This window comes from Phragmites australis, chromosome 6, assembly GCF_958298935.1.
Source record: "Phragmites australis chromosome 6, lpPhrAust1.1, whole genome shotgun sequence".
In the NCBI taxonomy this organism is placed as follows: Eukaryota; Viridiplantae; Streptophyta; class Magnoliopsida; order Poales; family Poaceae; genus Phragmites; species Phragmites australis.
This window is the reverse complement of record NC_084926.1, coordinates 6119657-6144803: the sequence shown is the minus strand read 5'-3', so window position 1 is coordinate 6144803 and position 25147 is coordinate 6119657. Positions and strand designations below refer to the sequence as shown.

Sequence of the window (25147 nt, the reverse complement as noted above, 5' to 3'; positions counted from 1 at the left end):
GCAAATATTACCTCATGATAATGTTCTAATCTGACGTAATCTTCCCCTTCAGCTCTTAATGCTTCCTCTATTACCGTCACAATTGATGGCATAGAGTATCTCACGAGAAATAATTTTCCCGCTTAGAAAGTTAAAGTAACAGTAGTCCTTGGTATTGTGGACCTAGATTATTCAGGGTTGACGCTCGCACTACTCCCGTTATTGGTGTGGTGAATTTTGATGAACTTAAGAAAAAAATATGATGCAATTGCTGAGAAGTATGAGCGGTCAAACTGTTTGTCTCTGATGGTAAAGATCTATATCTCTGTTGCGATAAGGGGAGCAGTATCTGACTCCAAAACTACTAAGACGTACCTGGCGTTTATGGAGAAGCAATTCAAAGGCAACTTCAAGGTTTATGTTAGTATACTTATTCAGATACTTCTGAGCACTAAATATGATAGGTTCAATAGCATAAGAGAACACAATATGATGATGACTGACATGGCTGACAAGTTTAAGGGGCATAGACCTAGAGATCTCTGAGGATTTTTTTTTATCTATTTTATTATGACCTCTCTAACTTCTGAGTTTACTCTATTTAAGATTAATTACAATATTCAAAAGGAGAAGTGAACCATGAGTAACATGATCGTGATGTGTGTATAAGAAGAGGAGTGGCCGAGGGCCAAAAATAAAGATCATGAGCATCACGTTAGCGGCTCCAACAAGAGAAAATTCTAAGTGGATTATAAATTTAAGGAGAAGCTTCATTAATACTCCATCTGGTTGTAAATATAGGTTGTTTTAGACTCCTCAACTATTCTCTAAATATAAGTCATTCTCGAACTTCTATGCATTTTTTTCTCTTTTGTTCCCATCTTACCCTTGTTTAATAAATACTATCACTCTCACAAATGAATAAGTTATCTTTTCCAATGCAGAATAAATGAAGGGCAACAAGTTCATTTGATCTATTTTCTTAATCCTTGTGCACAAGTCTAAAACGACCTATATTTGCAATCGGAGGGAGTTATATTTTTATATTCCTTACATCAGGAGAAATCTTATTTTTGTTTCTTCGTTGGACGAGTATGGTTATTAGCGTAATTTTGGAGACAATAAGTGTATCATTGAGTTTAAATTCGAGACTTATCGCCTGCCCCCCTGCTGTGTCAGACCCACTCTGACCGAGCGGGCATGCGGGGTGGTTCGGCGGCTGCCTGGTGGCCCCCCTCCTGCAACTGCTAAAGCTGAGAGTAATATGCGACAAGATCGGCCGGGGACGCACTTTTCAACCCCTGTAACGCCGAGCTGCAGCCCATGATAGTTGCATTCTATTTATGGCTCATAGGAACTCGTGCCCTCCTTTCTGGGCACGCCAAGCCTCCCCCGAGAGGATAAAAGGGGGGTGCACCTCGGAGAAGAACATGTTCAGACAAGTTTTAGAAGAAGAGGTCACGACATACGAAGCACGAAACCGAGTAGAAGCTCAGAGAGATCGGTGCTTGAAGACTGAATCTCTAGACTTAGACAAAAAAAGCCTTGTAACACGAGAGATCCAGAGAAAGGCATTCCCAGAGCATTAATAGCATACACACAGAAGTAGGGTATTACGCCCCGTGCGGCCCGAACCTGTCTAAAATCCCTCAAGCATTTACTCCCACTAGTATCCGATCATCCGTCCCGCCTATATCTCGTATACTCGCATTAAATCCACGTACGAGGTAGATTCAGAATCATCCCCCCGGTCGAATCTCAAAGGGGTCTCTCAGGATCCCCGTTTGAGGAGTTTATCCTCCGACAGCCATAAAGGATAAATTAAAGTATGTGAGTAATAATATTGAATATGACTTAGTAGAAATTCCCGACAGAGCCAAAACAGTGGGCTATAAATGAGAAAAAAAATGTGAACTCAAGGGAAACATCAAATGGTTCAAAACAAGGCTCAAAGAGAATGGTCTAACCATAATGAATAAATGCATTTAAGTAAAGTTCAAAAGGGGGTAATTTCACATAAGAAGGATCTTGGTGTTACATTTTTGTATTGATATTCACCAAGATAGGTCTAAAGGCGTAAATGGAGAGAGCGTTGAAAAAAATACAATATGTATATGTGCTCTGTCATATCTGTTTCTACTATTAAGGGTAATAAGTTTGGGATATCTTAATATACGGTGCCCAATAAAACCATTATAAAACTGATCAGATGACGTTAGTTCTATATGATTCAACTGTCAGAAGCATTATGTATGCGCACTGATTTAGTTTTTGTAACTGGGATACTTGGTAGACATTGACAAATTCTAGGACTGGATCACTGGAAAGCTGTTAAGAAAGTTCTTCGCTATCAGCAAGACACTAAGCACTATATGCTCATGTTTAAGAATCTGTTTGCAAGGTATGTGGATAGTAAGAAAATTCATAATATGTTTTATCCTCATCCTCGCTAGAGGAACTATCTCGTGAAAAAGCTTCAAACAGACATTTATGGTATCGTTAATGATACAAATTGAGTTTGTAGGTTGTTATGAGGCTACCGGACAGGCTCTATAACTAAAAAAACTTATGTTATCCTAGAATTAAAAATATAAGACAGTGTTACGAAACAATTTATGTTATACTCAGTTGCTATACGAGTAACAACAAGTCGAGTGATGCTACCAAACACATCAGTATTAAATATCATGTTGTGAAAAATAAAATTTAGAATCAAACAATCGGTGTTAAGAATATAAGTACTAAGTAAATGCTTGCGATGTCGCTCACTAAAGACTTATCACCCTATAATTTTTACGATAATGTCATCGGCATAAGGTGATTAAAAAGCCTATAATTCTGAATAAGAGGATAATAAAGCAAGCCAACTCTCATTAAGCATACCGAATTTTATTTTAAGATGGAGTGGTATATTATAGTATTTGGGTTTTAGTGGTATTTCATCGATCATTGTAACGCTTTGACTTGGTGTGCCGTTTTATTGAGAGCGGGCTTATGATGTTAACCTTGCGATCAAAGGCGTGAAAGTTAGTGTTTTGTGATCTCGACTCCCATCACGATTCAAATATGACCGAGTTCTAAGAAGTAGCATGCCCCACCAATGTGCCCTGATCGGGGGTGCAACCAACTTCATCTTAGTTGTGGTCTCATGCCGCCGTGCAGCGCTGTAAAAAGAAGAAAAGGAATCCGTCTCTACAAGACGATTTATTAACGTGTGCTTCAGCCGCCTCTCTAAACCCTAACCTGATCTTAAAGGGTGTCGCTATGGGGTCAAGAATGCCACTTTTACTGCACTGACATCACATCCACACCCACAGCGATCACCATCAGCTGCAACCTAAAGTCGGCGAGATCTTCATCATTTCGTCCTCATCACCATCTACCCCGAGCTAAGATCAAGACCCAATAATATCGGCTAAACTCAGATTTAATCTTGCACTTTTACACTAACGTTTAGAGGTGTTGTACTATGTTTTTGATGATTAGGTTGAAGTTTAGATCTAACGCTGTAGAGAGATGGTGTCCACAGGGCAGCAACGTGAGCAAAGTCCATGACACATTGATTCGGCGAACTGTGTACAGTGATTGCCCCGCTCGTCTCCCGATCGAGTCGCGGTCGGGGTCACAATTCATACTAACCCACAAGGACCACGGCGGCCCTGCCCTGCCCGCCCCCGCCCGGCGACGACGACGCCGCAGCACGCCATGGTCAGTGCTCCAGTAATGGCATCCACCCGACGGTTGGGTAAGTTGTTGCATCCGGCACGTCGCGCTCGCTGGGCTGTCACACACGGTCGCGATGATATCCCCTGCTCCCGGCTAAAATATCTTGCCCGGAGTAGTAATTGCGGCGTTGCCGGATCGATCGATCGAACCCATCACGCACGTAGTGTAGTGACCGACAACGTGCGCAGTTACGCTTTCCCCACTTGGCACGGGGCTCTTATGGGCGGGCGCGCTACGGCCGGTTTGATACGTTCAGGATGGGGTTGTGTCTAGCATCGCTAATGGTTAGCGACGATCGATGTGGCCCGGCCGGGAGGCGGGAGCCACCGCGCCCAGTACTTGCACTGTTCGCTTTGCTGTCTATCTGCACACGTACGCCCGCCCGTCGCGTCGCCGTCGCTCCTTCAAGGCGGAGGCTTGCGGCAGGCGGGTGCAATCACTTTCTCCCGCATAACCCAGCCGTGGCCAGTGGATGTCGAGCGAGTATACTCTTGCCCCGTACCTGTACTTTGATTTTGCCCTGCATGGCATTCGTATCTGATGTATGAGTTTCAGTTTCTGCGTGCGTTAGTTTGGCAGCTTATCCAATACAAGGCGCCCAATTTCGGGCAGATACTTTTGTTCTTTCTCTTTAGGCCAAAACTCCTAGCATCGAGTAAGCTGTGTCGAAATTCTAGTTACTCACTTGAGTTTACCATATCCAAAGACACGTGTTTGGCGGCGATTAGAAATTGTCGTAGCTGCTTGGGTCCGTACACTGCACTGCACAGACGTATCGGATCGGCGGGTCCCTTGCCGGCCACCACTGACAGTGCTTGCATCAGTCGCATGCCCTGCGCACGGCCGTGCTCGGCGTTCGTGCCACTGGAGCGCATGCGCACACCGGCGTACGGGCTCATCGCGCCACTCTGCAGTTCACTATTTGTCCTCTCCGTCCAAGGGTCGAAGCCACTGCCGTCCAACAGTGCGCACGTCCCCTCACCGTGGTCCACCTGACATGCGTCCATGACATGGGTGCAGTGCAGGACTACTGCTGGTTGCTCTCCACTGTGCCAGGCGGCCCAGGCCACAGGGCATCGGCATCGCCGGACAGTACCGTGGCGCCTTGCCGGGGACCTACCGCGCGCGGCCGCGTGCGTTCGTACACGCGTCCCCCACTGGCGTCTTCTAAGGTACTCGCTTCGATCGTAAATGTAGATTATTTTAATTTTATATATAGGGATTAAGAAAGTAGATTAAATAATTTTGTTATTTTTTATTTATTTTGTATTAAAAAGATAACGTATTTATTTGTCAGAGTGGTAGTATTTATTAAAAAAGAGTAAGAAGAGAACAAAAGAGAAAAAAAAATGTAAAAAATTTAAAAATAATTTATATTTAAAGAATAGTTGATGAGACTAAAACGAACTATATTTATAATTAAAGAGAGTATATACATGTCATTATCATCGTGCCCCGCCTTGTCATCGTGTTGGACTGCGCGGTAGCAACTTGGCAGAAAAGGATATCGATCAAGGGACGGATTAGGCAATGGCTTTGAGTTTTCTGATTGGTTTATGGGTGGTTACCATGTAGCTTTGAGAGTCCGGCCGGTGCGATCGAGTAGCTACCATGATCCAGGCCGCCACGTGCCCGTTGTCGACAGGTCCTGGTCGCGTTTACTACTAGGATATGAGCTTTGACGTCTCATGTTCGGCTCCAATCTGACTAAACGTCAGGAACCGGAACAAGTTAGCTCTAGCTTGTAATCAAACTGATCGAACCATCGATACAACGAGTCTTCTCTGGGAAATATAACCGAAACGCAAACAGAAAATACACGAAGGATAGATGAAGTGTTTGTGTAGTTTGGTCAAACTGAACATCTAGCTACAGGCTGGGTCCTGTCGATTGGTCGTGGTAGATCGATCTATTGGGTACTGCTTAAGCAACGAGTCCGTCTAGCTAGATGACTCGAAGTCAAGAACTAGGCTCAAAGAGTGTTGGGTGAAACTGTGATTGGCCCTGCAGGATCGATGGATGACCAACTTGATGAACCAGCGCAACAGAACGTACGCTTAGCAGACTATACCTAGAGAGAGCAAACGAATTAAGACCAAGTCGTGCAACACAGTTTGGCTATTTCCTCTGATGCGTGCAGACTTGAATTGGTCCAGTCTCTGAACGTCACGGTTGAGACCTGACTTGAGAGAGAGATATGCCGGCGTGCTCTTACGTACGGCGTCGGCCCAGCTATAGCGAGCTAGCTAGTGGTGTGAAGGGGGTAGACTACTAGCTAGGGCAAGGCGAACAAGACAGCATGACACGAAGCTGACAGCGGCAGGGCGCGGCGGGGGATCCCCACCCGGCCACCCCAGTTGTTGCTTTCGGTGATCCCCGAGACATGGATCGCTGTGGCCTGTGGGATAGCCGAAAGCGACGCCACGGCCCACGGCGAGGCACGCCAGCGCCCCCGCGTACAACTGTGCGCGCGCACGGTCGTAACCATTTGAGTTCTCCCATCTCGCCCTGCGGCACGGGACGGTTGAGCGAGAGGGACAGCGGTGGTGCTCGAATTCAGAACGGCATGTGCGGCCCGAGCTGTCTCTCGCCTAACGAACTCCTATTCCGGGGTCGTCTTAATGCTTGGCTCCCGACGGCACCACGACTCGGATGCCCCGGCGTGACAGTGTTTCCGGCCTGGTCTCTCTCGTGCCTCCCTGGTTGGATGCTCGAGCTCAAAGATATCTGCCCATTTAAACTCGCACTAACGACTCTCACTTCTCACTTTTCACTTTCGCCCGTACGTGGCCGGTAGCCCAGCCCCAGCTACAACTCGCAGGTGTATCCTGCGCGTGTACGTATCCGGGTGAGGAGGGGCCCCGGCGAGAACGCTGGCCGATCGACGTGTAGGTAAGCAGGCGAGTCACTAGTGAGTACTGACTGGTGAGGTCCCAAAGATTTGGATGGTGATGAGGAGATAATGGTGACGAAGGCCTTTAGGAATTCAATGGCTATTCATATGGCCATCTAGCTAGCTCATGTGTTGCTTCCATCTCTTGGACATCCTGAAAGGCACCCCTGTGGTCCTGCACAGTCCACAGCTGCGACTGATCAAGTGTCCGCGTGTACATGCCAGGGCGCCTGGAGGACCTCAACTGCTTCAGCGTCGATTTGGTTGGGAGATGACAACCAAGGAGGTCCTGCAGGACAGTTACGGTCGTAAAGCATAGTGATCAGGGCTCAGTTACGCCGTTGGCGACAGGGCAGTGATTACCGATACGATCAGTGTCGTGCGGATTGGACGATGACGAGGATAAGCCAGTGGAGCAAGCCGCCTGTAGGCTTAAGCCACCAAGTTAGCACATCCCTGGTGCCGAGGGATTTGTTCTTGTCACGGTTCAGCTGGTTTAGTGACTCCACGTAGCCAGCAGAAGTGCATAGCCGCATAGGGCATATCTAGAGTCAATGCAAAGGGACTACGAGGATACTGACAAGTGCCGAAATGATCGGCCCTTGACGCTACCGACGACCCTAGCTAATTGGCGTGCTAGGTACCGCTTTCTCTCGTCAGGCAAGGGAGTAGAGAACTAGAGATCGATCCTAAAGATCTTGTTGTTGTCCGAAGCGAGACAGTGCTTTCGATAGTGCGTGCATGCGAGTGTGACCGCCTAATGGACGGGCAACAGAGTTCAGGGCGAGTGGGGGGAGGGGGGGGGGGGTATTGACTATCAATGAGTCCAAAATCCCGACGCGAAAAATACAACTTGCACATTACGATCGAACGCACAGGTGCTAGGTTGCGGAATACAACAGGTTCGAAAATGGGCTGTCGCGCGTGATGCCTTCTTGTATCGTTCGATTCTCCAACTCTTTGCGGCCGGAATTCACGGGGCATATGTAGCTAGGTTTTTCTGTCGAAGACAAAAATCGGTGCTGACCTTATCTTCGGCCTTTTGTGGCTAGTCGCCTTTCTAGCTGATGTCGAAGGCTTCTCGCTGATCTGAAGAAGCCGCTTAACGATAATCAAGTAGGATTCTGGTTAGGCTGATCTTTTTCAAAAGCTGTTTTTAAAACCCGCTGTCCAAAAGATGTTTATTGAAAATTATTTTTGAATTATCTTTTGATACGGATAAAATATATAATATCTTTTAGAAGTTATAAAATGTACTTGCTTCTGATTTTTAATAATAATGATGGTTTTTGTTTCTTAGAAATTATTTTTAAAAATAAACTATTTGATTCAACTTTTTACTTTTGCTTCTAGCTAACAAAACACATCAAAAGGTAAACCAAACATGGCCTCGCCATTGGCATCAACCAACCACGGTTGAGTAGTATACTAATATTTAGGGTCTGTTTGTTTCCACTACGAATTGTGATAATTTGAATTTTAGATTATAAAAGCTACTCTGAGGTGGATTGTGAATTGTGCCACAATCGAGATTTAGATTACTGCAATCTGCTTTCAGAATTCATCTATTTATTTACGTAATCTGATTATAAAGCATAATTCAGAATAGACGGACAGTCGCCACTCGCCGTTGGGTTAGAGGCCCCAACTCATGGTGGGCTGAATTCGCCCAGAAGAAGGCTAGGCGCCCATACCCACCCAGCTTATTCAGCTGCACGCCAGTCCCAATTTGCTGCGCGGCCCATAACACCCTCAGCCGGAAGAAATCCACCAGAAAAAAGGCCAGGAGCACGCGGCGTGCATGAGAGGGCCCATTTGATGAACGGCCTAATCTTGCGAGCGGACCTGCTGTAGGCTGATTTCGGCCTGTCTCTTGCCTCGGCAATTGCGGCCATACCTAAGGAGTTTCTTATTTTTTATTTTTAAATAAAAATTGCAAACATATGATTCTGTTTTAAAATATTACAAATCTACTCGTCGTACTTTCAACCGACGATATATTTAAAAATAAAAATATTATATTTTAATACTCTTAAAATTTAAAATACTATCAAAATAGCTATAAAAATTCTAAAATTTTTATGTATTGTAGGGGAGTTTGTCGCTGTTGATCCCCTTCCAACGAACTGACTGTTATTTTTCAAACCGGACATATATATTTATAATTTTTTATTTTAAAAAACATAAAAATTAAAAGTTCCCATACCCAGTGGGTCAAAACGCAAACTGAAACCTGACGTCTAGGGGCCTCCGACGCTTAACACACTTCGTCCCCTCCTGGTTCACCTGTTGACCACTCCCTTCCTCCCAAAATCACTTTTCACCCTCTCCACTGCTGCCTGTGGTAAGTCAACGATGCGCCGTGCGTAGACATTGCGACGTATCAAACAATGGCACCGGTCTGCGTATTCCAATAGCATCTTGAAATGCAACTCAAATGAAACATAAATGCATGTTGACAGCAGCTATCAATGTGGTTAGTTTGCCCGTGTGTGCTTTGTGTGCATGAACCGTATATACATATTGTGAAATTATATTTGTTAAAAAATATTTAGTTTATTATATTGTCTGAATATATTAAATTGAGCTTTTATTTGATTGATCGGATTTAAAGTTGTATAAGCAGATGCGAGAGTTGAGACTATGATTAGTTATTTGTATCAAAATGATTTTGTGACACTGATAAATAGGTCCACCTGTATAAACGGATGCAGTAGCCTGTATCCGTTAGGCCAAGCTGCGAGCGTATATTTGCATCTATCAGATCAGATTGGAACAGTACATACGAATAACTGAACACACTTCTTATAAAATTATACATATCTACCGAACTAAATTATTTTTATACGAACAACCAATCAGACCCTGCCAAGATACAAATATATCATATCTTTTTGTACTTTTATTTTGAACATAAGTTTTGCCGTAACAAAAACTTCAATACCAAAGAAGAAACTGTGTAGTAGTATCCACTCTAGTCCTAAATCATTATACAATTATTTACAGTTATCCCGCTTTTAGGTCCTATTTGGTATGATCCAGATCTAACTTTCTTAGCTGGTCGTATACAGGTCTAAGAAATACAGATATAGAACTGTGGATGAATTGAGGGTATTTAGTTAAATTATTTAATTTTTGTCTTTAATAAAAAATAAATATTTAAATTACTTTATTTTATTATACAAAGATCTTAAATGGGATTGTTTTGGAGACTAGGGCCGTGTCTTCTCTGGATGGCCCACAATACAATGTTTTGGATAGCCCACGGCACAACATTTTGGTACGACACGGCACAAATAACTATTGAGCCGTGTGGGCTATGTCCCATGCCATGTCATGCCTGGATGTGCGGCCCATTGGGCTATGTTTGGATGTGTCTTTATTCTAGTCCGGCACGGCAAAAAATGACACGATAAGAGTATATTTGGTTGGATGATAAGATTGGATGGAATAGGGATATTCTTATTTTTTTAATGAGGTAATTCATTTTTTTTGGGTTGAATTGATGGGATAAGTCAATTTTTTGTTTAGTTGGATGAATGGGATGAGCCGAGTTGATTGTGCATATTTATATTTATATGCATTCCATAATTGTTTGGATGAATTTGTGCATGTTAGAATTTGTTTGCATTCAAATTGGATTAAAAAGAGAATAACATATGAAATGATAAAGATGTATATAAATGGAGAATTGTAATGGAACCCACATTTCACCAAATAAGCTATGGTTGAAAATAATTTTAGAAATTATTATGCCATAGGAGAGGAATATTAGTGAATTTTTCAGATTTTTGAGAATTTTTTTGAGGTTTCTAAAATTGCTAGAATTTTCAGGAGTAGCTCTCTTTGGAGATTTTTATTTTGAAATCTATAAGAGATATTAAGATGAATCCTTTTAACATAAATTATAGAATAAAAAAATTGGTTACTTTTGGACCACGACAATCTTACTATCTAAATAGAAAAAGAGAGAAGATTTTTTTTTTTTGAAAAAAGCCGCATAATCCGCTCTGGAGCTGAGGAGTCGCAGACTAATGGCTTTGTCTGGCTCTTTTTTGCGGATCAAACGATCCTGAATCTTAACGAATATTACCTTAAGTGGATGACTCCATTCAACCTGAGCCCTCAACCAAACACCTGGATAGACACTATTTACTGAATTGTATTCCATCTGTTCAGAAATAGAAGATGTAATTTTTAAAAAAAGTCAAACTATGTGTATTTTGACTAACATTTAATCAAATTATAAGAATAATTAGTGTATAAAAAGCATACAAGTAGATTTAGAATTCAAAATATTTTCACGTTACATAAGTTATAAATAATACATTTTATAATTTTTTAATTAAAATCTAACTTTAAAGACTGAAAAAATATGTCTTTTATTTTTGAACAAGGGATTTGAACCGACGGAGTATCGTTCCATCCAACGTCGTACACAGAACCAAACATGTCCACCATCCCACCTATTCAAGCAGCACTAACAGCCCAAAACATTATTTTGGGAAACACATGTGTAACAAGCCCAGCCCATGAAGGCATCGGTATCGTCCTCACGAAGCCAGGAACTTCAGGATCGACTTTGTTCGTCTTATCGCCATCGCGGAAGCTTGGACTGGAGGAAGACTATGGCCATGGAGAGCGCAGCCTGCAGTGCGAAGTGCATGGTATTCATCGCGCCGGGACTCACAGCGTGAGGCCTCCGGATCCGCGGAGGCGGCGTGCATGCTCCGCACCAGAAGTAGCCAGACCGCAAGGACCCCACCTCTGCGGCGCCCACATCCGCGTCGCCGCCCTCGGGCTTCGGATGCATGCCTCGCCTCGATCTCTTTCAGATAGGAGTAACTTGCAGATCGTCGCTGCTCCATCCTCCGGCTGGTTGCGCTCGTCTAGAACGACAACGAACCGTGCATGGCACGGCACGAAGCACCGGCAAAGCACGGCCCTACGCATCACCCGGTCTAAGTCTCACCTTTTCTTTGGACTGAACCCATACAAAAAATATATAAGATTTTTTTTTAAAAATTATCATCGAAAGATAAAATTTTTTAGATTGACCTATAAAATGAATTTTTTATTTATGATTTTTTAATTTTCATTTCTTCCACATCAATATCGTCTATTTGATTAAAAAAAGATATATTTATTCTTAGGAATAAGGGTGGTGGCCTCGGGCGTGGCCATATATATGTAATCGAGGTTTATGGTTTTTTAAGGCTGAATCTTAGAATATGATGGCTAGAAAGTTGTAGGAATTTTTTTTATACTCAATAGGAATTTTGAACGATGAATTTAGATAAATAGATTAGGAGATATGTATTTCTCAAGTCGTCGAAGGGAGCTACATGTTTATTTTTATGATTATGATTAGACATATAAAAAATCAGAGTTATTTTTTTACGTCGAATACCAAAGTTGTAGAAATTTTTATGTAAATAATTTTAGTGTTCTTATTTGTTGAGTTTTTATTGTAAAAATAGATATAAAAATATCAAGTTGATTGGACTGCAATGGATACTTTATTTTAAATGGTAAATATGTCTTTTTTATAAGTAAAATAGGCAATAGCGACGAAAATAAAATAAAAAATAAAACAGTCACAAATAAAAATATTATTTCATGAGATGATAAATATAAAATCATCTTACCTTGCCTGGATACCACGTTCGCCAACTAGTGATTTGGCACCAATGAAGGTGACTTTGCAAAAACCTCAGTCTATTTTCCCATTTCGCAAGCAACAACCCAACTAAAACACCCCCGTCACGCACCGACGTCAACGGAGACGTGTCACCGGCGGCGAGAAGACCCAGAACCTTCTAGATTTTTCTTTCCGGCCGCAATGGATCTCTGGGAGAGGGCCCGCGCCTTCGCCGGCGAGGCGGCGAAGCGGTCGCAGGAGCTCTCGGCAGAGGCGGCCAAGCGCTCCTCGGCGCTGGTCTCGGAGACGGCGAAGAAGTCCAAGGAGATCTTCTCGGAGACCGCCTCCAAATCGCGGGAGATCGCCGCCGAGGCCACCAAGCAGGCCGACCTCCTCGCCGGACAGATCATGCACCTCGCCTCCGACCTCCCCGTGCCCTCGATCCCGCCCATCCCCGCGATCTCTCCCGTACCCTCCGCCGCCGCGCCGGAGCCCGACGCCGCGGAGCTCGAGCGCTACGCCATCACCGACGACCTCCGCGACTTCGTCAAGGGCATGGCCATGAACACCTTCCGTGATTTCCCCTTGCAAGGTGCAGTGTTTTCATGGTTGGGTTTAGGGAATTCGAGGTTTTCAAGCATCTCATCGGATATTTGGTCGTGCAGATGAGCCAGAAATGTCGGATGTGCCCACAGTGTCGAATGTGCGTCAGGATCTGAATGAGTGGCAGGCCAGGCACGCCACACTCGTTCTCTCGGCCGTCAAGGTTTTCTCATCATCCAACATTTTGTCAGTTATTAAACAGTGTTTGATGCATCTGCGTCCTTGGGGATTGTGGGTCTGGCGCAGTTGATACATTGCTGATAAATCCAAATATGAAGGATCACACAATATAGGTGTGCAAATCTGAGTCTGTAGCTTTGGGAAATTCAGAATAAAGGAGTCAGAAATATCATTTGTGACTGTAAAATATTGATTTATCATCATTGTGATGTAAATGAATGCTGAAAATTCATATATGGTATTTCTGGTTTCATTTTTGCATGAGAAGCGAAGATGAAATATAGCCGGATATATTACCAAACCAAAAGTGGTACAATGATAATACGTAAAACTGACACCTACAGATAGGATATATTTTAACATGTTTATGGTTAGTCTAAACTGATGAAAAGATAAAATAGTGGTAGAAAACTAGTGAGAGTTCAGATTTGAAATGCATGTTCTTCGTTAGTGAAGACATAGAAAAGTGCTAGCCCCATTGAAGGTTCTTTGTGTAGGAAACTGTTGAAACTTAAATGTGGCTCCTAGTATTGATTTGCCAATTTTAGATGCAAGTTAAATCTGCTAGGAGCCTAGGATTTAGAACTTAAAGTGAGGCTGAGTTTTATAGTAGTTTGTGATCAAACTATGCTGTTTAAAATTGTGGCAGTTACCATATCGTTTATGCGCAGTTCTATTCTGAACTCTCTTTCTGTTTGATGTTATTCATGTATATCGAGTTATTGTCACTCCAATCTCTGAGATTTTGTCGGACGAGGAAAATAAACTATTCTCCTCTTAACCTTCATAATTTTTGTTGCTAACCAGCAAATATCTCTCCTAGTTTATTGTTATACTGCCTTCTTTTAAAAAAATGCTATTGACTAATGTTATCTTATGTCCAGGAAATTTCAAAGTTCAGATATGAGCTATGCCCAAGATACATGAAAGAGCGTAAATTCTGGCGGATTTATTTCTTGCTAGTAAACAACTACATAGCCCCGTGAGTTTTCTTTCTCCTTTTCAGCTTATGTTGTATTATCTTATGCTTTTTTTGCTTTCCGTCAATCTTGTGCATGATACATTCTATTCAGCAGAATGGAGGGTACTTATCATAATTGAAATTAGCTTATTCAATGGTCTTGTTTCGAACCCTAGATTCGTGCACATTGGAATTGGTTTGATCTTGTACTAGAACCCAGATAGCTGGACATTTATTCTTGGTATTATGCCTGTTGAAGGAAATTAGGATCTTATTTGAGTTTGTCTAGTCATGAATTGTATTTGTGAAATTCCCACTGGTTGCAATTCAAGTACTTCGCCAATAACTGCATTATATTACAAGCATCACTGATGGCATATTCCACCATGTAATATTTTTGGTTCTGCTGCTCTGGTTTTTTTGGGTAAATCATGTAGCTGTCTGTGTATGCCTTAATGATAGGTGGAAGAATGGAACTTACCTTGAAATCATTAGTTATCGGACTGAATGTCTTCATATTCCAGTTAAATGATTGCTTTGGTGGTGCTAACTATGTTCTATCATAATATTAGTTTTGGCCTAGTTTATCTGCACACTAGTGTATACTGACTTCAATATAATTCGAATAGCTTTGAGAAGAAATATTTTGAGGATCTGAAAGTGAAAGCGGAGGAGGAAAAAAAGGATTCCCAGAAGGAAGTATCCCAGACCGCACAAGCTACAACTGCAGAACAGAAAGACACAAAAGTGCCAAGCAAAACTTCTACTTCAACAAATCCGGAGCATGATCTGGATGTATTTCTCCTGGGAGATCTGGGCAGTGACGATGAGGGTCCTGGTATGCTATTCATTTCCCTGTACCTGCTCGAGCTCATGAGTTTTTATATGCTTCTCCAGTTCTTGTAGATGACATTTTTTGTCTGATTGATTGCTTTCAGATGGTGGTGATGATGGGCTAGATGATGACTTTGATAAGATTGATGGTACCTCAGTAAGTACACATGCTCCCTTAAGAAAGGAATTACTGTATCCACCATGTATAACTAGGATTTAGTTGGCTACAGCATTTTTGATATAACACGTATGCATCCTGGTATTTTGTACCTTGTAGAATGTGGAGTTGGAGTGTGATGTGTTATTATAACATTGGATAACTAAGACATCGTATATTCCGGACTCCAGATACCCCCGTATTCTAGTGTTGTCAAAATGTAGCGTCGCTGTCGTTCCATAGAATCTCTACACATTTCTCATGTTATGGTATGGCAATTAAAAACTTGACATGTTTAACCAAGTTCATTGGTTTTTATTTTTCATTCTTTTTTTTACGCAAATGGCCGGACTGTTGCCAATTCATTAAGCTAGGAATGCTAGGAATAGAGGATAGTACACGAGGGATTTACATGACCAGGTGGCCCTCCATTTCAGCCGACCTAGCCCTTAGTGAGGCAAGGTTACATTATCTTGGGGGCAGCAATTAGAAACATAAAAACTGGTGCCTCTATATCTGCTCCTCATGGTCAGGTGATTGCTTTCCCCTGATCTGTTACAAATTCCGTGAACGCCATCCTTCTGAGGTCGACATGCTCCATTATTCTGTGCGCCATCTGCATGGTGCTCCTTCCCTTCAAAGATGTGCGGGTTTCGCTCTTTCCATAGGTTCCACCATGTATAGATTACAGCCCCAGCAGCCTTCCTTTTTGTTCATTGGTTTTTCTTCGCTGCTATTTGGTTTGCTCTGACAACACTGCCTCTCACTTTTGCAGGGATTGGAGAGTGATGACGATGACAAAAATCCAGCAGCAGGAAAGGCAGAAAATGCGAAGTAGTAGGCGCAGAGTAGCTGGTCTTACGCTACGCTTCCAGATGCTATTGTACATTAGCTGATTGCATTCCATCTCATTCGTTATCTCCCAATGAAGCAATGTTATGCCTCTCACCTTTTTTTATTTTTGACACAACTCTAGAAACCTGTACCACTGTTGTGATTCTTTTCGTATCAAACTGTTCTGCGTATGTGGATATTCCTCATGGTCTGTCACCTGGTGAATTGAATTTTACCCCGAAATGAAAGAAAATTCTCCTACCAGTGCCTTGCATCGTGACATGTACACAGAACACTCCTTCGGCATATGTGAACGGCTGAGTAAGAGACGATTTTTATTATTGAGGGTAGATTACAAGTATTAAGTTTTTTTTATAAACTTGAGCTTTGGTCTTGGAGGGTCGGCCGCAGCGAGCCAACCCTATCGATTTCCACAAATTATGCCGGCCATATGTCTTGATAGCCATACAGCACCCATCAAACTAGGATGGAAGTGGCATACATAGCCAACCGGCCCTTTTTAGAGATATCCGTCTCATCCCGCCCCTATTTGTATTCACCACTCGCTGTTGCTCCTCCGTGCACCCCCGATGTGGGATTATTTGAAGCCGCTCCTCCCTGCCCAGCGTGAGCGTCAGCTCTGGCCTTCTGGGCCTCATGCTACGTGTAGCGGGCAGGGAGATACGGCCCATGACTTGTTTTGAATTACACGGCTGACGGCCCATGGGTCGCTTCATTTGTATAAGCAAATGTCGCACACTTCCCAGACACTGTGTTCCTCCTCCAGTTGCAGCGTGAGTGATCCGATGATCGAACGGATAAGGCTCTTTTCTCACGGGATGAGAGATCGGCGTCGATCTTCTCATTCCCTCACTATAGGGTAACTCATATATATCTCACGTTCACGTGCCTTTTGGGATTGGGAAATAGTCGAATCTTCTCAAGCTACTGCTACTGTACGTCCCAGTGCCCTTTCCCCATGGACAAAGGCTCCAGTGGGCACATATGTGGACAGCTCGTGAGTCGTGAGCACTGAAGTTCTCTAAAAAAAAATCGTGAGCACTGAAGTGGAGAAGGATGAGGGGTCCCTGACTCCCTGCAGCTCAGGGACTTGCATTGTTTTTACTCTCGCCTTGTCGCTTTCCATGGACTATTGCCACCGTAAGTTCTTAGCGTTTTTTTTCCTGAACTGACTCGGCACGAGTACTCATGGTGCAGCGTGTGTTGTATATACACACACACGGTAGCCTTATTCAACTATTCTACACCTTCACCCGGTCCAGCCTACTTCGTCACAGCAGGCTGTCGGTGCGGGTGCCGGAATGCACCACGTGCCACGTCAGCCGCGCCTCTCCTGACCACTGAAGATACGACCAACTACTAGAAACTAATAAAAAAAACTATTAACATCATTAAACAAAATTATTGATATTATTGTAACTAATAATAATTATTAAACTAAACTACTGATCCTAAATTACTAAATTTACCATAAATTATTTTTACAAACTACTAACAACTTCTAAACCACAGTAAATTTTCAACACATGATAAATTTAATTTCTAGTTTATAATAAATTTACTAAAAAATTTAAATCATAGTAAAATATTATATTATTGATAATTACTAAAAACATCTGAGTCATAGTAAGTATTCACACTTAAATTCTAGCTATTTTTTCAAACACACATGGCACGCTCTGGTTGTGCACATAGGCTGGACCGATGGCCTGCTACTGCAGGGCGGGCTACTTACCATATATGTGTGTATATATATCCTTGATATTTTGACATGGTATTAATATAAAAGTTGTAAATTATATTTCCTTCGTCTAAAAAAATTGACACCGCTAGCATATGCTCCGGTGGCTCACCGTAGTGTTGGATATACTCGCATACATAAACGAATCGCTGCTGGTAGATTGTAAATTTGTAAGGTCGTATCACGAGCTAATGACCAGCATCTAAACGTGATAAGTGTAGTGTCTGGTTGATTACTTCTAACTATGGTTAGCGATTTACTGCTTCGACCACGAACACGGTGGTACTGGTAACTCGGTAACTTGGCCACACGTGACGATAAAATCACACATTCACTCCTCTTCGTCTCCTGTCCAGTGGGGCCGGGACGTGATATAACGGCGTCCGAGCCAGGAGCCACCGTTCACATGGATTCGCCCCAACACACGGCGCTCCCCGACCCGGCCCCCATCCGCTTCGTCTCCCGCTTGCCGCCATCTTCACCGTCCACGCGTGCTCAGACCTCTTCGTGTACGCCTCCGGATAGAGATGAAAACGGTACCAAAACTAGAAAAGTCTTAAACCACTTTTAATTTCACATTTTCTTTTAAAAATAAAAATGAATAATGATAATGTCATAAACAAATAGACGTCGATAATACGAGAAAATAAGACATGATATTATCAGAATGAAAATCTATCGATCGGGAATCGATATTTTGTATCTAAAAGTATCGAATCACAGCTCTAAACGCCAACTCTAACTCTATGGTGCCTTATTTCTATATTATTAAAAAATACACACCAAGCAATTCAGTCACAATTTTTTCTACGGTATTTAAGTGCTTCTAAGTATTTCAACTTCAACTTACCACAAATGACTTAACAAATAGATTAACAGTAGGTTGCACTGAGAGCCTGGAAGTCCAGAAGGCATGTTGCTTGTTAGACCGTGCCTAAATTGAGAATTCTAGATAATAATTCCTGATAAAAACAGATAAACTCAAAAACCATCGAAAAATAACTAAATTGTTTATACTATTATCTTCACATAGTTTTCTCATTTTTATTTTTTATATAGTTTCCGGTTTCTACAGCGAAAAAGTTCGAAAACAGGGAATTACCGTTTCCTTTTTCATCTGTACCTGCTGGTGGCGCCTACCACGTCCCCCACCGGTTAATCGGACACGTCCGCCAAGTATTAACAGTGCCACCGACGCGGGGGTCCAAAAATAACTTCACGCCCCCACGCATCGCTCCTCCTCCATACGCACACGCACGCGGCACGCCCAGCCCTCCCCTGCTTCCGAGGCGCTCGCCCGAGGCAGGCGAGATCCACCTGCTCCCCGCCGCCGCGCCGCAGCAGCCATCCCCCGTCGTTCCCTGCTCGCCTCCGAGTCCCGGCTCGGCGCGAGCAGAGACGGTGTCTTTTGGTGCCGTGTCTTGGTCCCCAGCCCAAGATTCGGCTGTGAAAGGAAGGTGATAAGGCGGGGGCGCCCAAGAATTGGCAATAACTGCTGGATTGGAGCTGGGGGCGCTCAATTCCGCGTCGGGTTGGGATTCCTCCCGATTTCTTGCCAATTCGGGGGCCTCATTGGACGCGCGAGTCGCGTTCATATAGCGCATTAGCAGCGCGCAAGGTGGCATCTTGTCCTCCGCGGGTGGGAGAACTTGTCACCGTGCTGCCGATGCATTGAGTGGACGCGAGGCGATTCCCTGGAGTTCTTGGTGGATTTTGACGTGTGTGGGCGAAGATGCTTCTTCTTAGGGAGGTTCTTTGATCGCGCCGGTCCATGCTCGATGGTGTGCAAGGCGGCAATGGGGATCAAGGCGGCGGACAAGCTCAGGTGCCCGTCGGTGGCCGCTGTGGCGCGGTCGCGCTTGACGCCGTGGATGCTGCGCGCCACAATGACGGTGGTGCTCTGGACGTGCGTCTTGCAGTTCATGGCCGCAGGGAACACTTGGGGGCCCCGCGTTCTGAAGGGGTGGCCGTCGTGCCGGACGGCGCGGGAGGCCGCCGCGGTCACCACCACGCGGCTTGCAATGCCAGACCCTGTCGTGGAGAAGACCGCGCTGCCGCCAAAGAGTGAGTAATACTATTCTCCTCTCATCGATTGCATACGGTTTGAATGGACAAATCAGTTGTAGGCATACGTTAATGCGTTTTATGTTCATCAGTTATTCAGATTTTGTGCATTGGTGATGTTACTGGCAATGTAGCCAGTAGCCACGCAGAATAGCCCAGCGATTGTGTTATAATTCGGATTGCAATTTGCTCATGAGCTATGGCATGCGTATTTTGGGTTGTTTCGCTTCATGGTGGCAACTCTTCATGGTCTAAAAAAGGAAGTAGCAGTTCTTCATGATTTTATAATTGAAGGGTTTTGACAGAATTTTCAGCTGTTGTTTCAAATCCTTGGATGGTAATATGTTAATCATTTCGAGACAGGTGGGAAAGGAGCGTGTACCAACTTTTGGTAGCCTTTTCCCTTTTGGTACCAACTATGGTGCATTCCAAACTTCCAGTACCCAAATTCGTTTTCACTATGGCATTTAGGAATAGGAACTCACACGGGTGACCACAAAGTCAATTTGCCCAATTAAGAGCATAGATATTGTACATTTTTGTTTGATAATGAACAGAATAGCTTTCACCTCCTCACAGAATATAAATTGAATGGATTGTATGATTACCAAGGTCAGTGAGGCTCATCTACGTCACAATATAAGCAGTATTGTAGGATAAAGCCTTGCTTGATGTGCATTGCACCATGTGATTCAGTTCCTCTTAATTTGCCTAATCTTTTTTTGTTCATTTTTCTTTTAGGAATTTATAGAAACAATGGTTATTTGATGGTTTCATGCAATGGTGGGCTTAACCAAATGCGGGCCGCTGTAAGCATCTTAAAATCTCTCCATTTAGTCATTGCTAATTTTCTTTCAGACAATGCTTTGAAGCATCGAACGTTAAGCATCCATCTCTTTTCCCTGCTGAAACAGATATGTGATATGGTTGTCATTGCAAGATATTTGAATGTGACTTTAATAGTGCCCGAGTTAGATAAGACATCATTTTGGAATGACCCGAGGTGTGTTTGCTGTTATGATATAATGTTTCTTTTCCCGGTTTATTTATTGAATCATTAGTGGATTTTATGCTTTCTTTGTGACAATATACTTATGCAAATGCAAACCTCCTTTTTTCTATTTGTTGCAGTGAATTTCAGGATATATTCGATGTTGAACATTTTATAACCTCTCTTAGAGACGAGGTTCGTATACTTAGAGAACTGCCACCGAGGGTAAAGCGAAGAGTGGAATTAGGAAGGTTTCACTCAATGCCTCCTATTAGTTGGTCCGATATCTCCTATTACCATAAGCAGGTCAGAGATGTCTGATTTTATGTGTCCTTTCTCTGTACTCCATAATACATTACCATTTGGTGAAGAGGCTGATTGGTCTTTTATCCTGTACAGATTCTTCCTTTGATTCGGAAATACAAGGTTCTCCATCTGAATAGAACTGATGCTAGGCTGGCAAATAATGGTCTACCTCTGGAGATCCAGAGATTGCGTTGCCGGGTGAATTATGCTGCACTCAAATTTACGTCCCAAATTGAGGAGTTAGGCAGGCGAGTAATTAGAATGCTCCGCCAAAATGGCCCCTTCTTGGTTCTTCATTTACGATATGAGATGGATATGCTTGCTTTCTCTGGCTGTACTGAAGGTTGCACTCCTAAAGAAGCCAAGGAGCTTACAAGAATGAGGTAAAATTCTCGCGCTTACCATTTATTCCACTACTTGGTTCACACAGATCCTTTAAGGTCTTGTAAAAGTACATCATGTTTCAGATACTGACAGTGGGGTTACTGAAACTTCAGGTATGCTTACCCATGGTGGAAAGAGAAAGTAATAAACTCTATTGCGAAAAGAAAAGATGGCCTTTGCCCTTTGACGCCAGAGGAGATTGCTCTTGTCCTTAGAGCTTTGGATATTGACAGAAGTATGCAAATATATATAGCAGCTGGAGAGATATATGGTGGAAAACGCAGAATGGCTTCTCTTACTTCAGCTTATCCTAACGTGGTATGGGAAATGGTTACATACATCGATGCTAACACTGATGTATTATGCTGTCATTAATCAGTGTCTATTTTCCATTTTCCGCTGATGCCTGTTGTTCTGACATTGATGTGTAGGTGCGAAAAGAGACACTTTTGGAACCTTCTGATCTCATGCTCTTTCAGAACCATTCATCACAAATGGCAGCACTGGATTACTTGGTATCACTGGAAAGTGATATATTTGTTCCAACATATGATGGCAACATGGCTAAAGTTGTGGAAGGCCATCGCAGGTATCTATTATCTCAGCTTAGTGTATACCATCATGAATGACTAGCATATTAGATTTGATCAAGTTTTGCACTCCGTTTTTCTGCATTATTTACTTGTAGAAACTGAGTAACATGTCGAGTACCATTTGCTGATACAGGTACATGGGCTTCAAGAAAACAATCCTGCTGGATCGAAAACTCACTGTTGAGCTGGTAGATCAGTATAATAGTGGATCTTTGCGGTGGGATGAGTTCTCTTCATTGATCAAGGGCGTCCATGAAAACCGGATGGGATCAGCGGCAGCTAGGACAGTGATCCCTGACAGACCCAAGGAAGAGGACTACTTCTACGCCAACCCTCAAGAATGCACGCGAGATCCCAATCTGTTGCGAACATCGTGATCTTGTCAGCACTCTTATCATTCTTTCTGTAACTTGGCATGGCTGAACCTAGAAGATGATCCATCTTTTCTTCCGAGCCCCTCAATTGAAGAGGCATGCTAATATGCTAGTATTTGCTAGTAGTTGAGAGCCATGGAGAAGGCCTGTGACAGGGTCAAGAAAGGACGGATACCCGACTTGAATGTAGCTGGTAGTACATAGGTAGACATTATACTGGAATGGAGAGGCAAATCTGCTGACTACACCAACAAATGCAGAGCTGCTTATTCATGTATGGATGGTGTAAGTCCCATAGGAGTGATCTTTGTAAGGAAGGAATCGTTAGGATCAGAAAAGCATAGATGTGCCAACATTTTGATAACACAACAGTGCCCCGTGATTCTTGATAACTTGTCCATCTTCTCCAGTCCGCGAAAGCTTTTACAGCCTCCAAGCATATCCGCTTGTTAACGTGCTTCTTTGTTTTCAGTGATGATTAATATAGGATTAGCCTTGATGCTCGAGCAGTTCTGGGAGACTGGGAGGTTGACTAGACGTGCTACGCCATTGTCTTATTGCAGGACACCTGCATCGCTGGACAGATCTGGCCTCGGGTTGCTCGATTAGTTCCCGTTTTCCTGCGCTCCCATTTCGATGAGATGCAACGTCATTTTTGCCTCAACCTAACCCCTCCCCCGTTTTGCCGTCGCCTCTGCCTCAATCTCGTGATGGCATCGCGATGTTTGTTGAATGCCTCGTCTTCTCGATTCTGCAGGCGATGCGTTTTGCGTACGTCGTGCACTGTGTTGGTCAACGTGCATCCGATCCCTAGGGGCATTGAAGCGCCAGGAGGTGGAGTACATTCGCTAGCTTGCGAGTTCGTGCGCCTTGCTTTCAGTGGTGATTAAGATGGAGGATTAACCTTGATGCAAGAGCAATCTTGGGAGTGCACTATACTGCCAGGAGACTGGTGGACTTGTGGTTGCGTCAGTGGGAGCTGTGTCCATGGTGAATTATCAGATCCGATGCACGAACGTCACCGCCTCTGCTATGGTGCTGCCGGTAAAACAAACACACGGGCAACCCTGTTACGCAAACACGGAGCTAGGTAGTCATGAGGAATGAAATGGAGCGACCCAGCTACTTCGGTAGTCCAGTTCAACATCTTTCGTGCGTGAATCAACATACATTCGTTGCTCGTTTAGTGTAGTGTCGCGTCGTTGGTACATTGAGTGGTAGCGCTAAAACTTGTTATGGCTGCCACTACAAAGAAGAAAAAGAAACTTGTTATGGGCTGGCAACACCATCGTTATCAACTGACGAAAATCGAAGCGTTTTCGCCCAGCCACTGTTGGCAAGGCCTCACCTCCTAGCCCATTAACAATCTTCACCTTCCCAGATCTGGGTGAACCGGAACGCCGGCCTACCAAGTTTGGGCCTCCAACACGATCCGGCATCCCCTAATGGACGCGGCCTGGCCACACAAAGAAAGCCCAAGACCCATCCACACGATCCAGCCGAACCAAACCACACGATAACGAGTCCGCGATACACGCTACAAGGCGGCCCACGTGATATTCCCCGCGCGGCACGGCACCTGACCGTCCTCCCCACCAGTCCACCACGCCGCGGCACGGCGGCAGAGGCAGTAGCACACGAGCACGGCCGCACTGCACCACCAACCAATCTCCTCGCCTCCCACTCGGCCACATCCCCCGGAACGAACTCCACAAAAATCTCCACTCCGCACCCGCGCGGAGGAGGCAGCACCAGCACCCGCACCCGCGCCCGCGCGGCGCTACTACCCCCCACCCAAACGCCTCGCCTGCCGCGCGCCGCAGCCCCAGAACCCCCAAAAATCTCCACACCCCACGCGCGCCGAGCAGCGGATTACCCAACCGAAACGCGGCCCCCATGGCATCCGCCGTTTCGCTGCTCCTCCTCTCGTCCCCGAGCCCGCTTCACCGCGCGAGCCCATCCCACCTCCTCAGCGTCCCGCACCGGCGGGTCTTCCTCACCGGCCACACCGCGACCCCTCGCCGCCTCCTCGCCGCCCCGCCGCGCGCCTCCAACAACAACGACAACAGCGACGCGGTGGAGGCGCTCGACCGCCTCGTGGCCGCGGGCGCCTACCTGTACCCGTTCCTCGACGGCGCGCACCACGGCCGCTTCCTCCTCGCGCAGTTCCCCTTCTTCAGCGCGCTCCTCCGCCCGCTCGCGCCCGCCGCGCGCCTCTTCCACTCCTCGCCGCTCACGCCCTTCCTCCTCTTCCTCACGCTCTATTTCGCCGTGGTGCGAAACCAGCAGGCCTTCCCCCGATTCGTCCGCTTCAACGCCATGCAGGCCGTCGCGCTCGACGTGCTGCTCATCTTCCCCGACCTGCTCGCGCAGTCATTCGCGCCCTCCACAGGCGGCGGGGTTGGGTTCGAGATCTTCCAGAGCATGGAGAACACCGTATTCCTGTTCCTGCTCGTCTGCTTGGTGTACGGCGGGGGCGCGTGCCTGCTCGGGAAGACGCCAAGGCTGCCCATCGTCGCTGATGCAGCTGAGCGCCAGGTGATGTGAGTTCCGTCGAATCTTGCTGGTGAAAAGGGAAAGGGGATCTGGTGATATGCACACAAATCTCAACTGTCCAATGATGCTTGGGAATCGCAAGTTCAGTAGTATAGTTTACATTTGCTGTCTATAGTTCTAGCTACCGATTGAATTGGATGAATTGCGGAAGGTTGATACAATGACATTTCAACCTAGTGTACGACCATATTTGTTGAATTAAGAAATTTGAGAGAGCAACTCATATACACTGTTGAACAATCTGAATTGCATTTACAGATGAGAAATGAATGAATCAGGGAGGTTTCTCACTACCCTCCCCTAAGCAGC

At 44.6% G+C, this 25147-nt stretch overlaps 3 protein-coding genes and 1 non-coding gene across 4 annotated transcripts; 3 read left to right on the top strand and 1 right to left on the bottom strand.

The window, feature by feature from the left end:
- Positions 1 to 12274: 12274 nt before the first annotated feature.
- On the top strand, positions 12275 to 15999 carry LOC133921330 (uncharacterized). Its single transcript, XM_062366152.1, has 6 exons — positions 12275 to 12831; positions 12905 to 13005; positions 13907 to 14004; positions 14613 to 14821; positions 14922 to 14974; positions 15750 to 15999. The coding sequence occupies exons 1-6, from the start codon at positions 12441 to 12443 to the stop codon at positions 15810 to 15812; spliced, it is 915 nt and encodes a 304-aa protein (XP_062222136.1). The 5' UTR covers positions 12275 to 12440; the 3' UTR covers positions 15813 to 15999.
- A 203-nt stretch (positions 16000 to 16202) lies between these two features.
- Positions 16203 to 16330, bottom strand: LOC133923291 (U11 spliceosomal RNA). Its single transcript, XR_009910554.1, has one exon. It is a non-coding gene; the product is annotated as a U11 spliceosomal RNA (small nuclear RNA).
- A 2473-nt stretch (positions 16331 to 18803) lies between these two features.
- On the top strand, positions 18804 to 22559 carry LOC133921329 (rhamnogalacturonan I rhamnosyltransferase 1-like). Its single transcript, XM_062366151.1, has 8 exons — positions 18804 to 19634; positions 20376 to 20443; positions 20549 to 20637; positions 20766 to 20931; positions 21025 to 21314; positions 21429 to 21633; positions 21747 to 21904; positions 22042 to 22559. Exons 1-8 carry the CDS (start codon positions 19349 to 19351, stop codon positions 22283 to 22285), a joined length of 1506 nt encoding a protein of 501 aa, XP_062222135.1. The 5' UTR covers positions 18804 to 19348; the 3' UTR covers positions 22286 to 22559.
- A 1349-nt stretch (positions 22560 to 23908) lies between these two features.
- On the top strand, positions 23909 to 25063 carry LOC133921328 (protein TIC 20-v, chloroplastic-like). The gene has a single exon (XM_062366150.1). The coding sequence runs from the start codon at positions 24179 to 24181 to the stop codon at positions 24827 to 24829; it is 651 nt and encodes a 216-aa protein (XP_062222134.1). The 5' UTR covers positions 23909 to 24178; the 3' UTR covers positions 24830 to 25063.
- Positions 25064 to 25147: the final 84 nt, after the last annotated feature.

Excerpts from the sequence above, each read along its gene's own strand:
- LOC133921330 (XM_062366152.1), top strand. The coding sequence starts at position 12,441 with ATGGATCTCTGGGAGAGGGCCCGCGCCTTCGCCGGCGAGGCGGCGAAG. Across the intron at positions 12,832-12,904 it reads CCGTGATTTCCCCTTGCAAG|ATGAGCCAGAAATGTCGGAT; the intron begins GTGCAGTGTTTT and ends TTGGTCGTGCAG. Across the intron at positions 14,822-14,921 it reads CAGTGACGATGAGGGTCCTG|ATGGTGGTGATGATGGGCTA; the intron begins GTATGCTATTCA and ends GATTGCTTTCAG.
- LOC133921329 (XM_062366151.1), top strand. The coding sequence starts at position 19,349 with ATGGTGTGCAAGGCGGCAATGGGGATCAAGGCGGCGGACAAGCTCAGG. Across the intron at positions 20,932-21,024 it reads TCTCCTATTACCATAAGCAG|ATTCTTCCTTTGATTCGGAA; the intron begins GTCAGAGATGTC and ends TATCCTGTACAG. Across the intron at positions 21,634-21,746 it reads CTTCAGCTTATCCTAACGTG|GTGCGAAAAGAGACACTTTT; the intron begins GTATGGGAAATG and ends ATTGATGTGTAG.
- LOC133921328 (XM_062366150.1), top strand. The coding sequence starts at position 24,179 with ATGGCATCCGCCGTTTCGCTGCTCCTCCTCTCGTCCCCGAGCCCGCTT.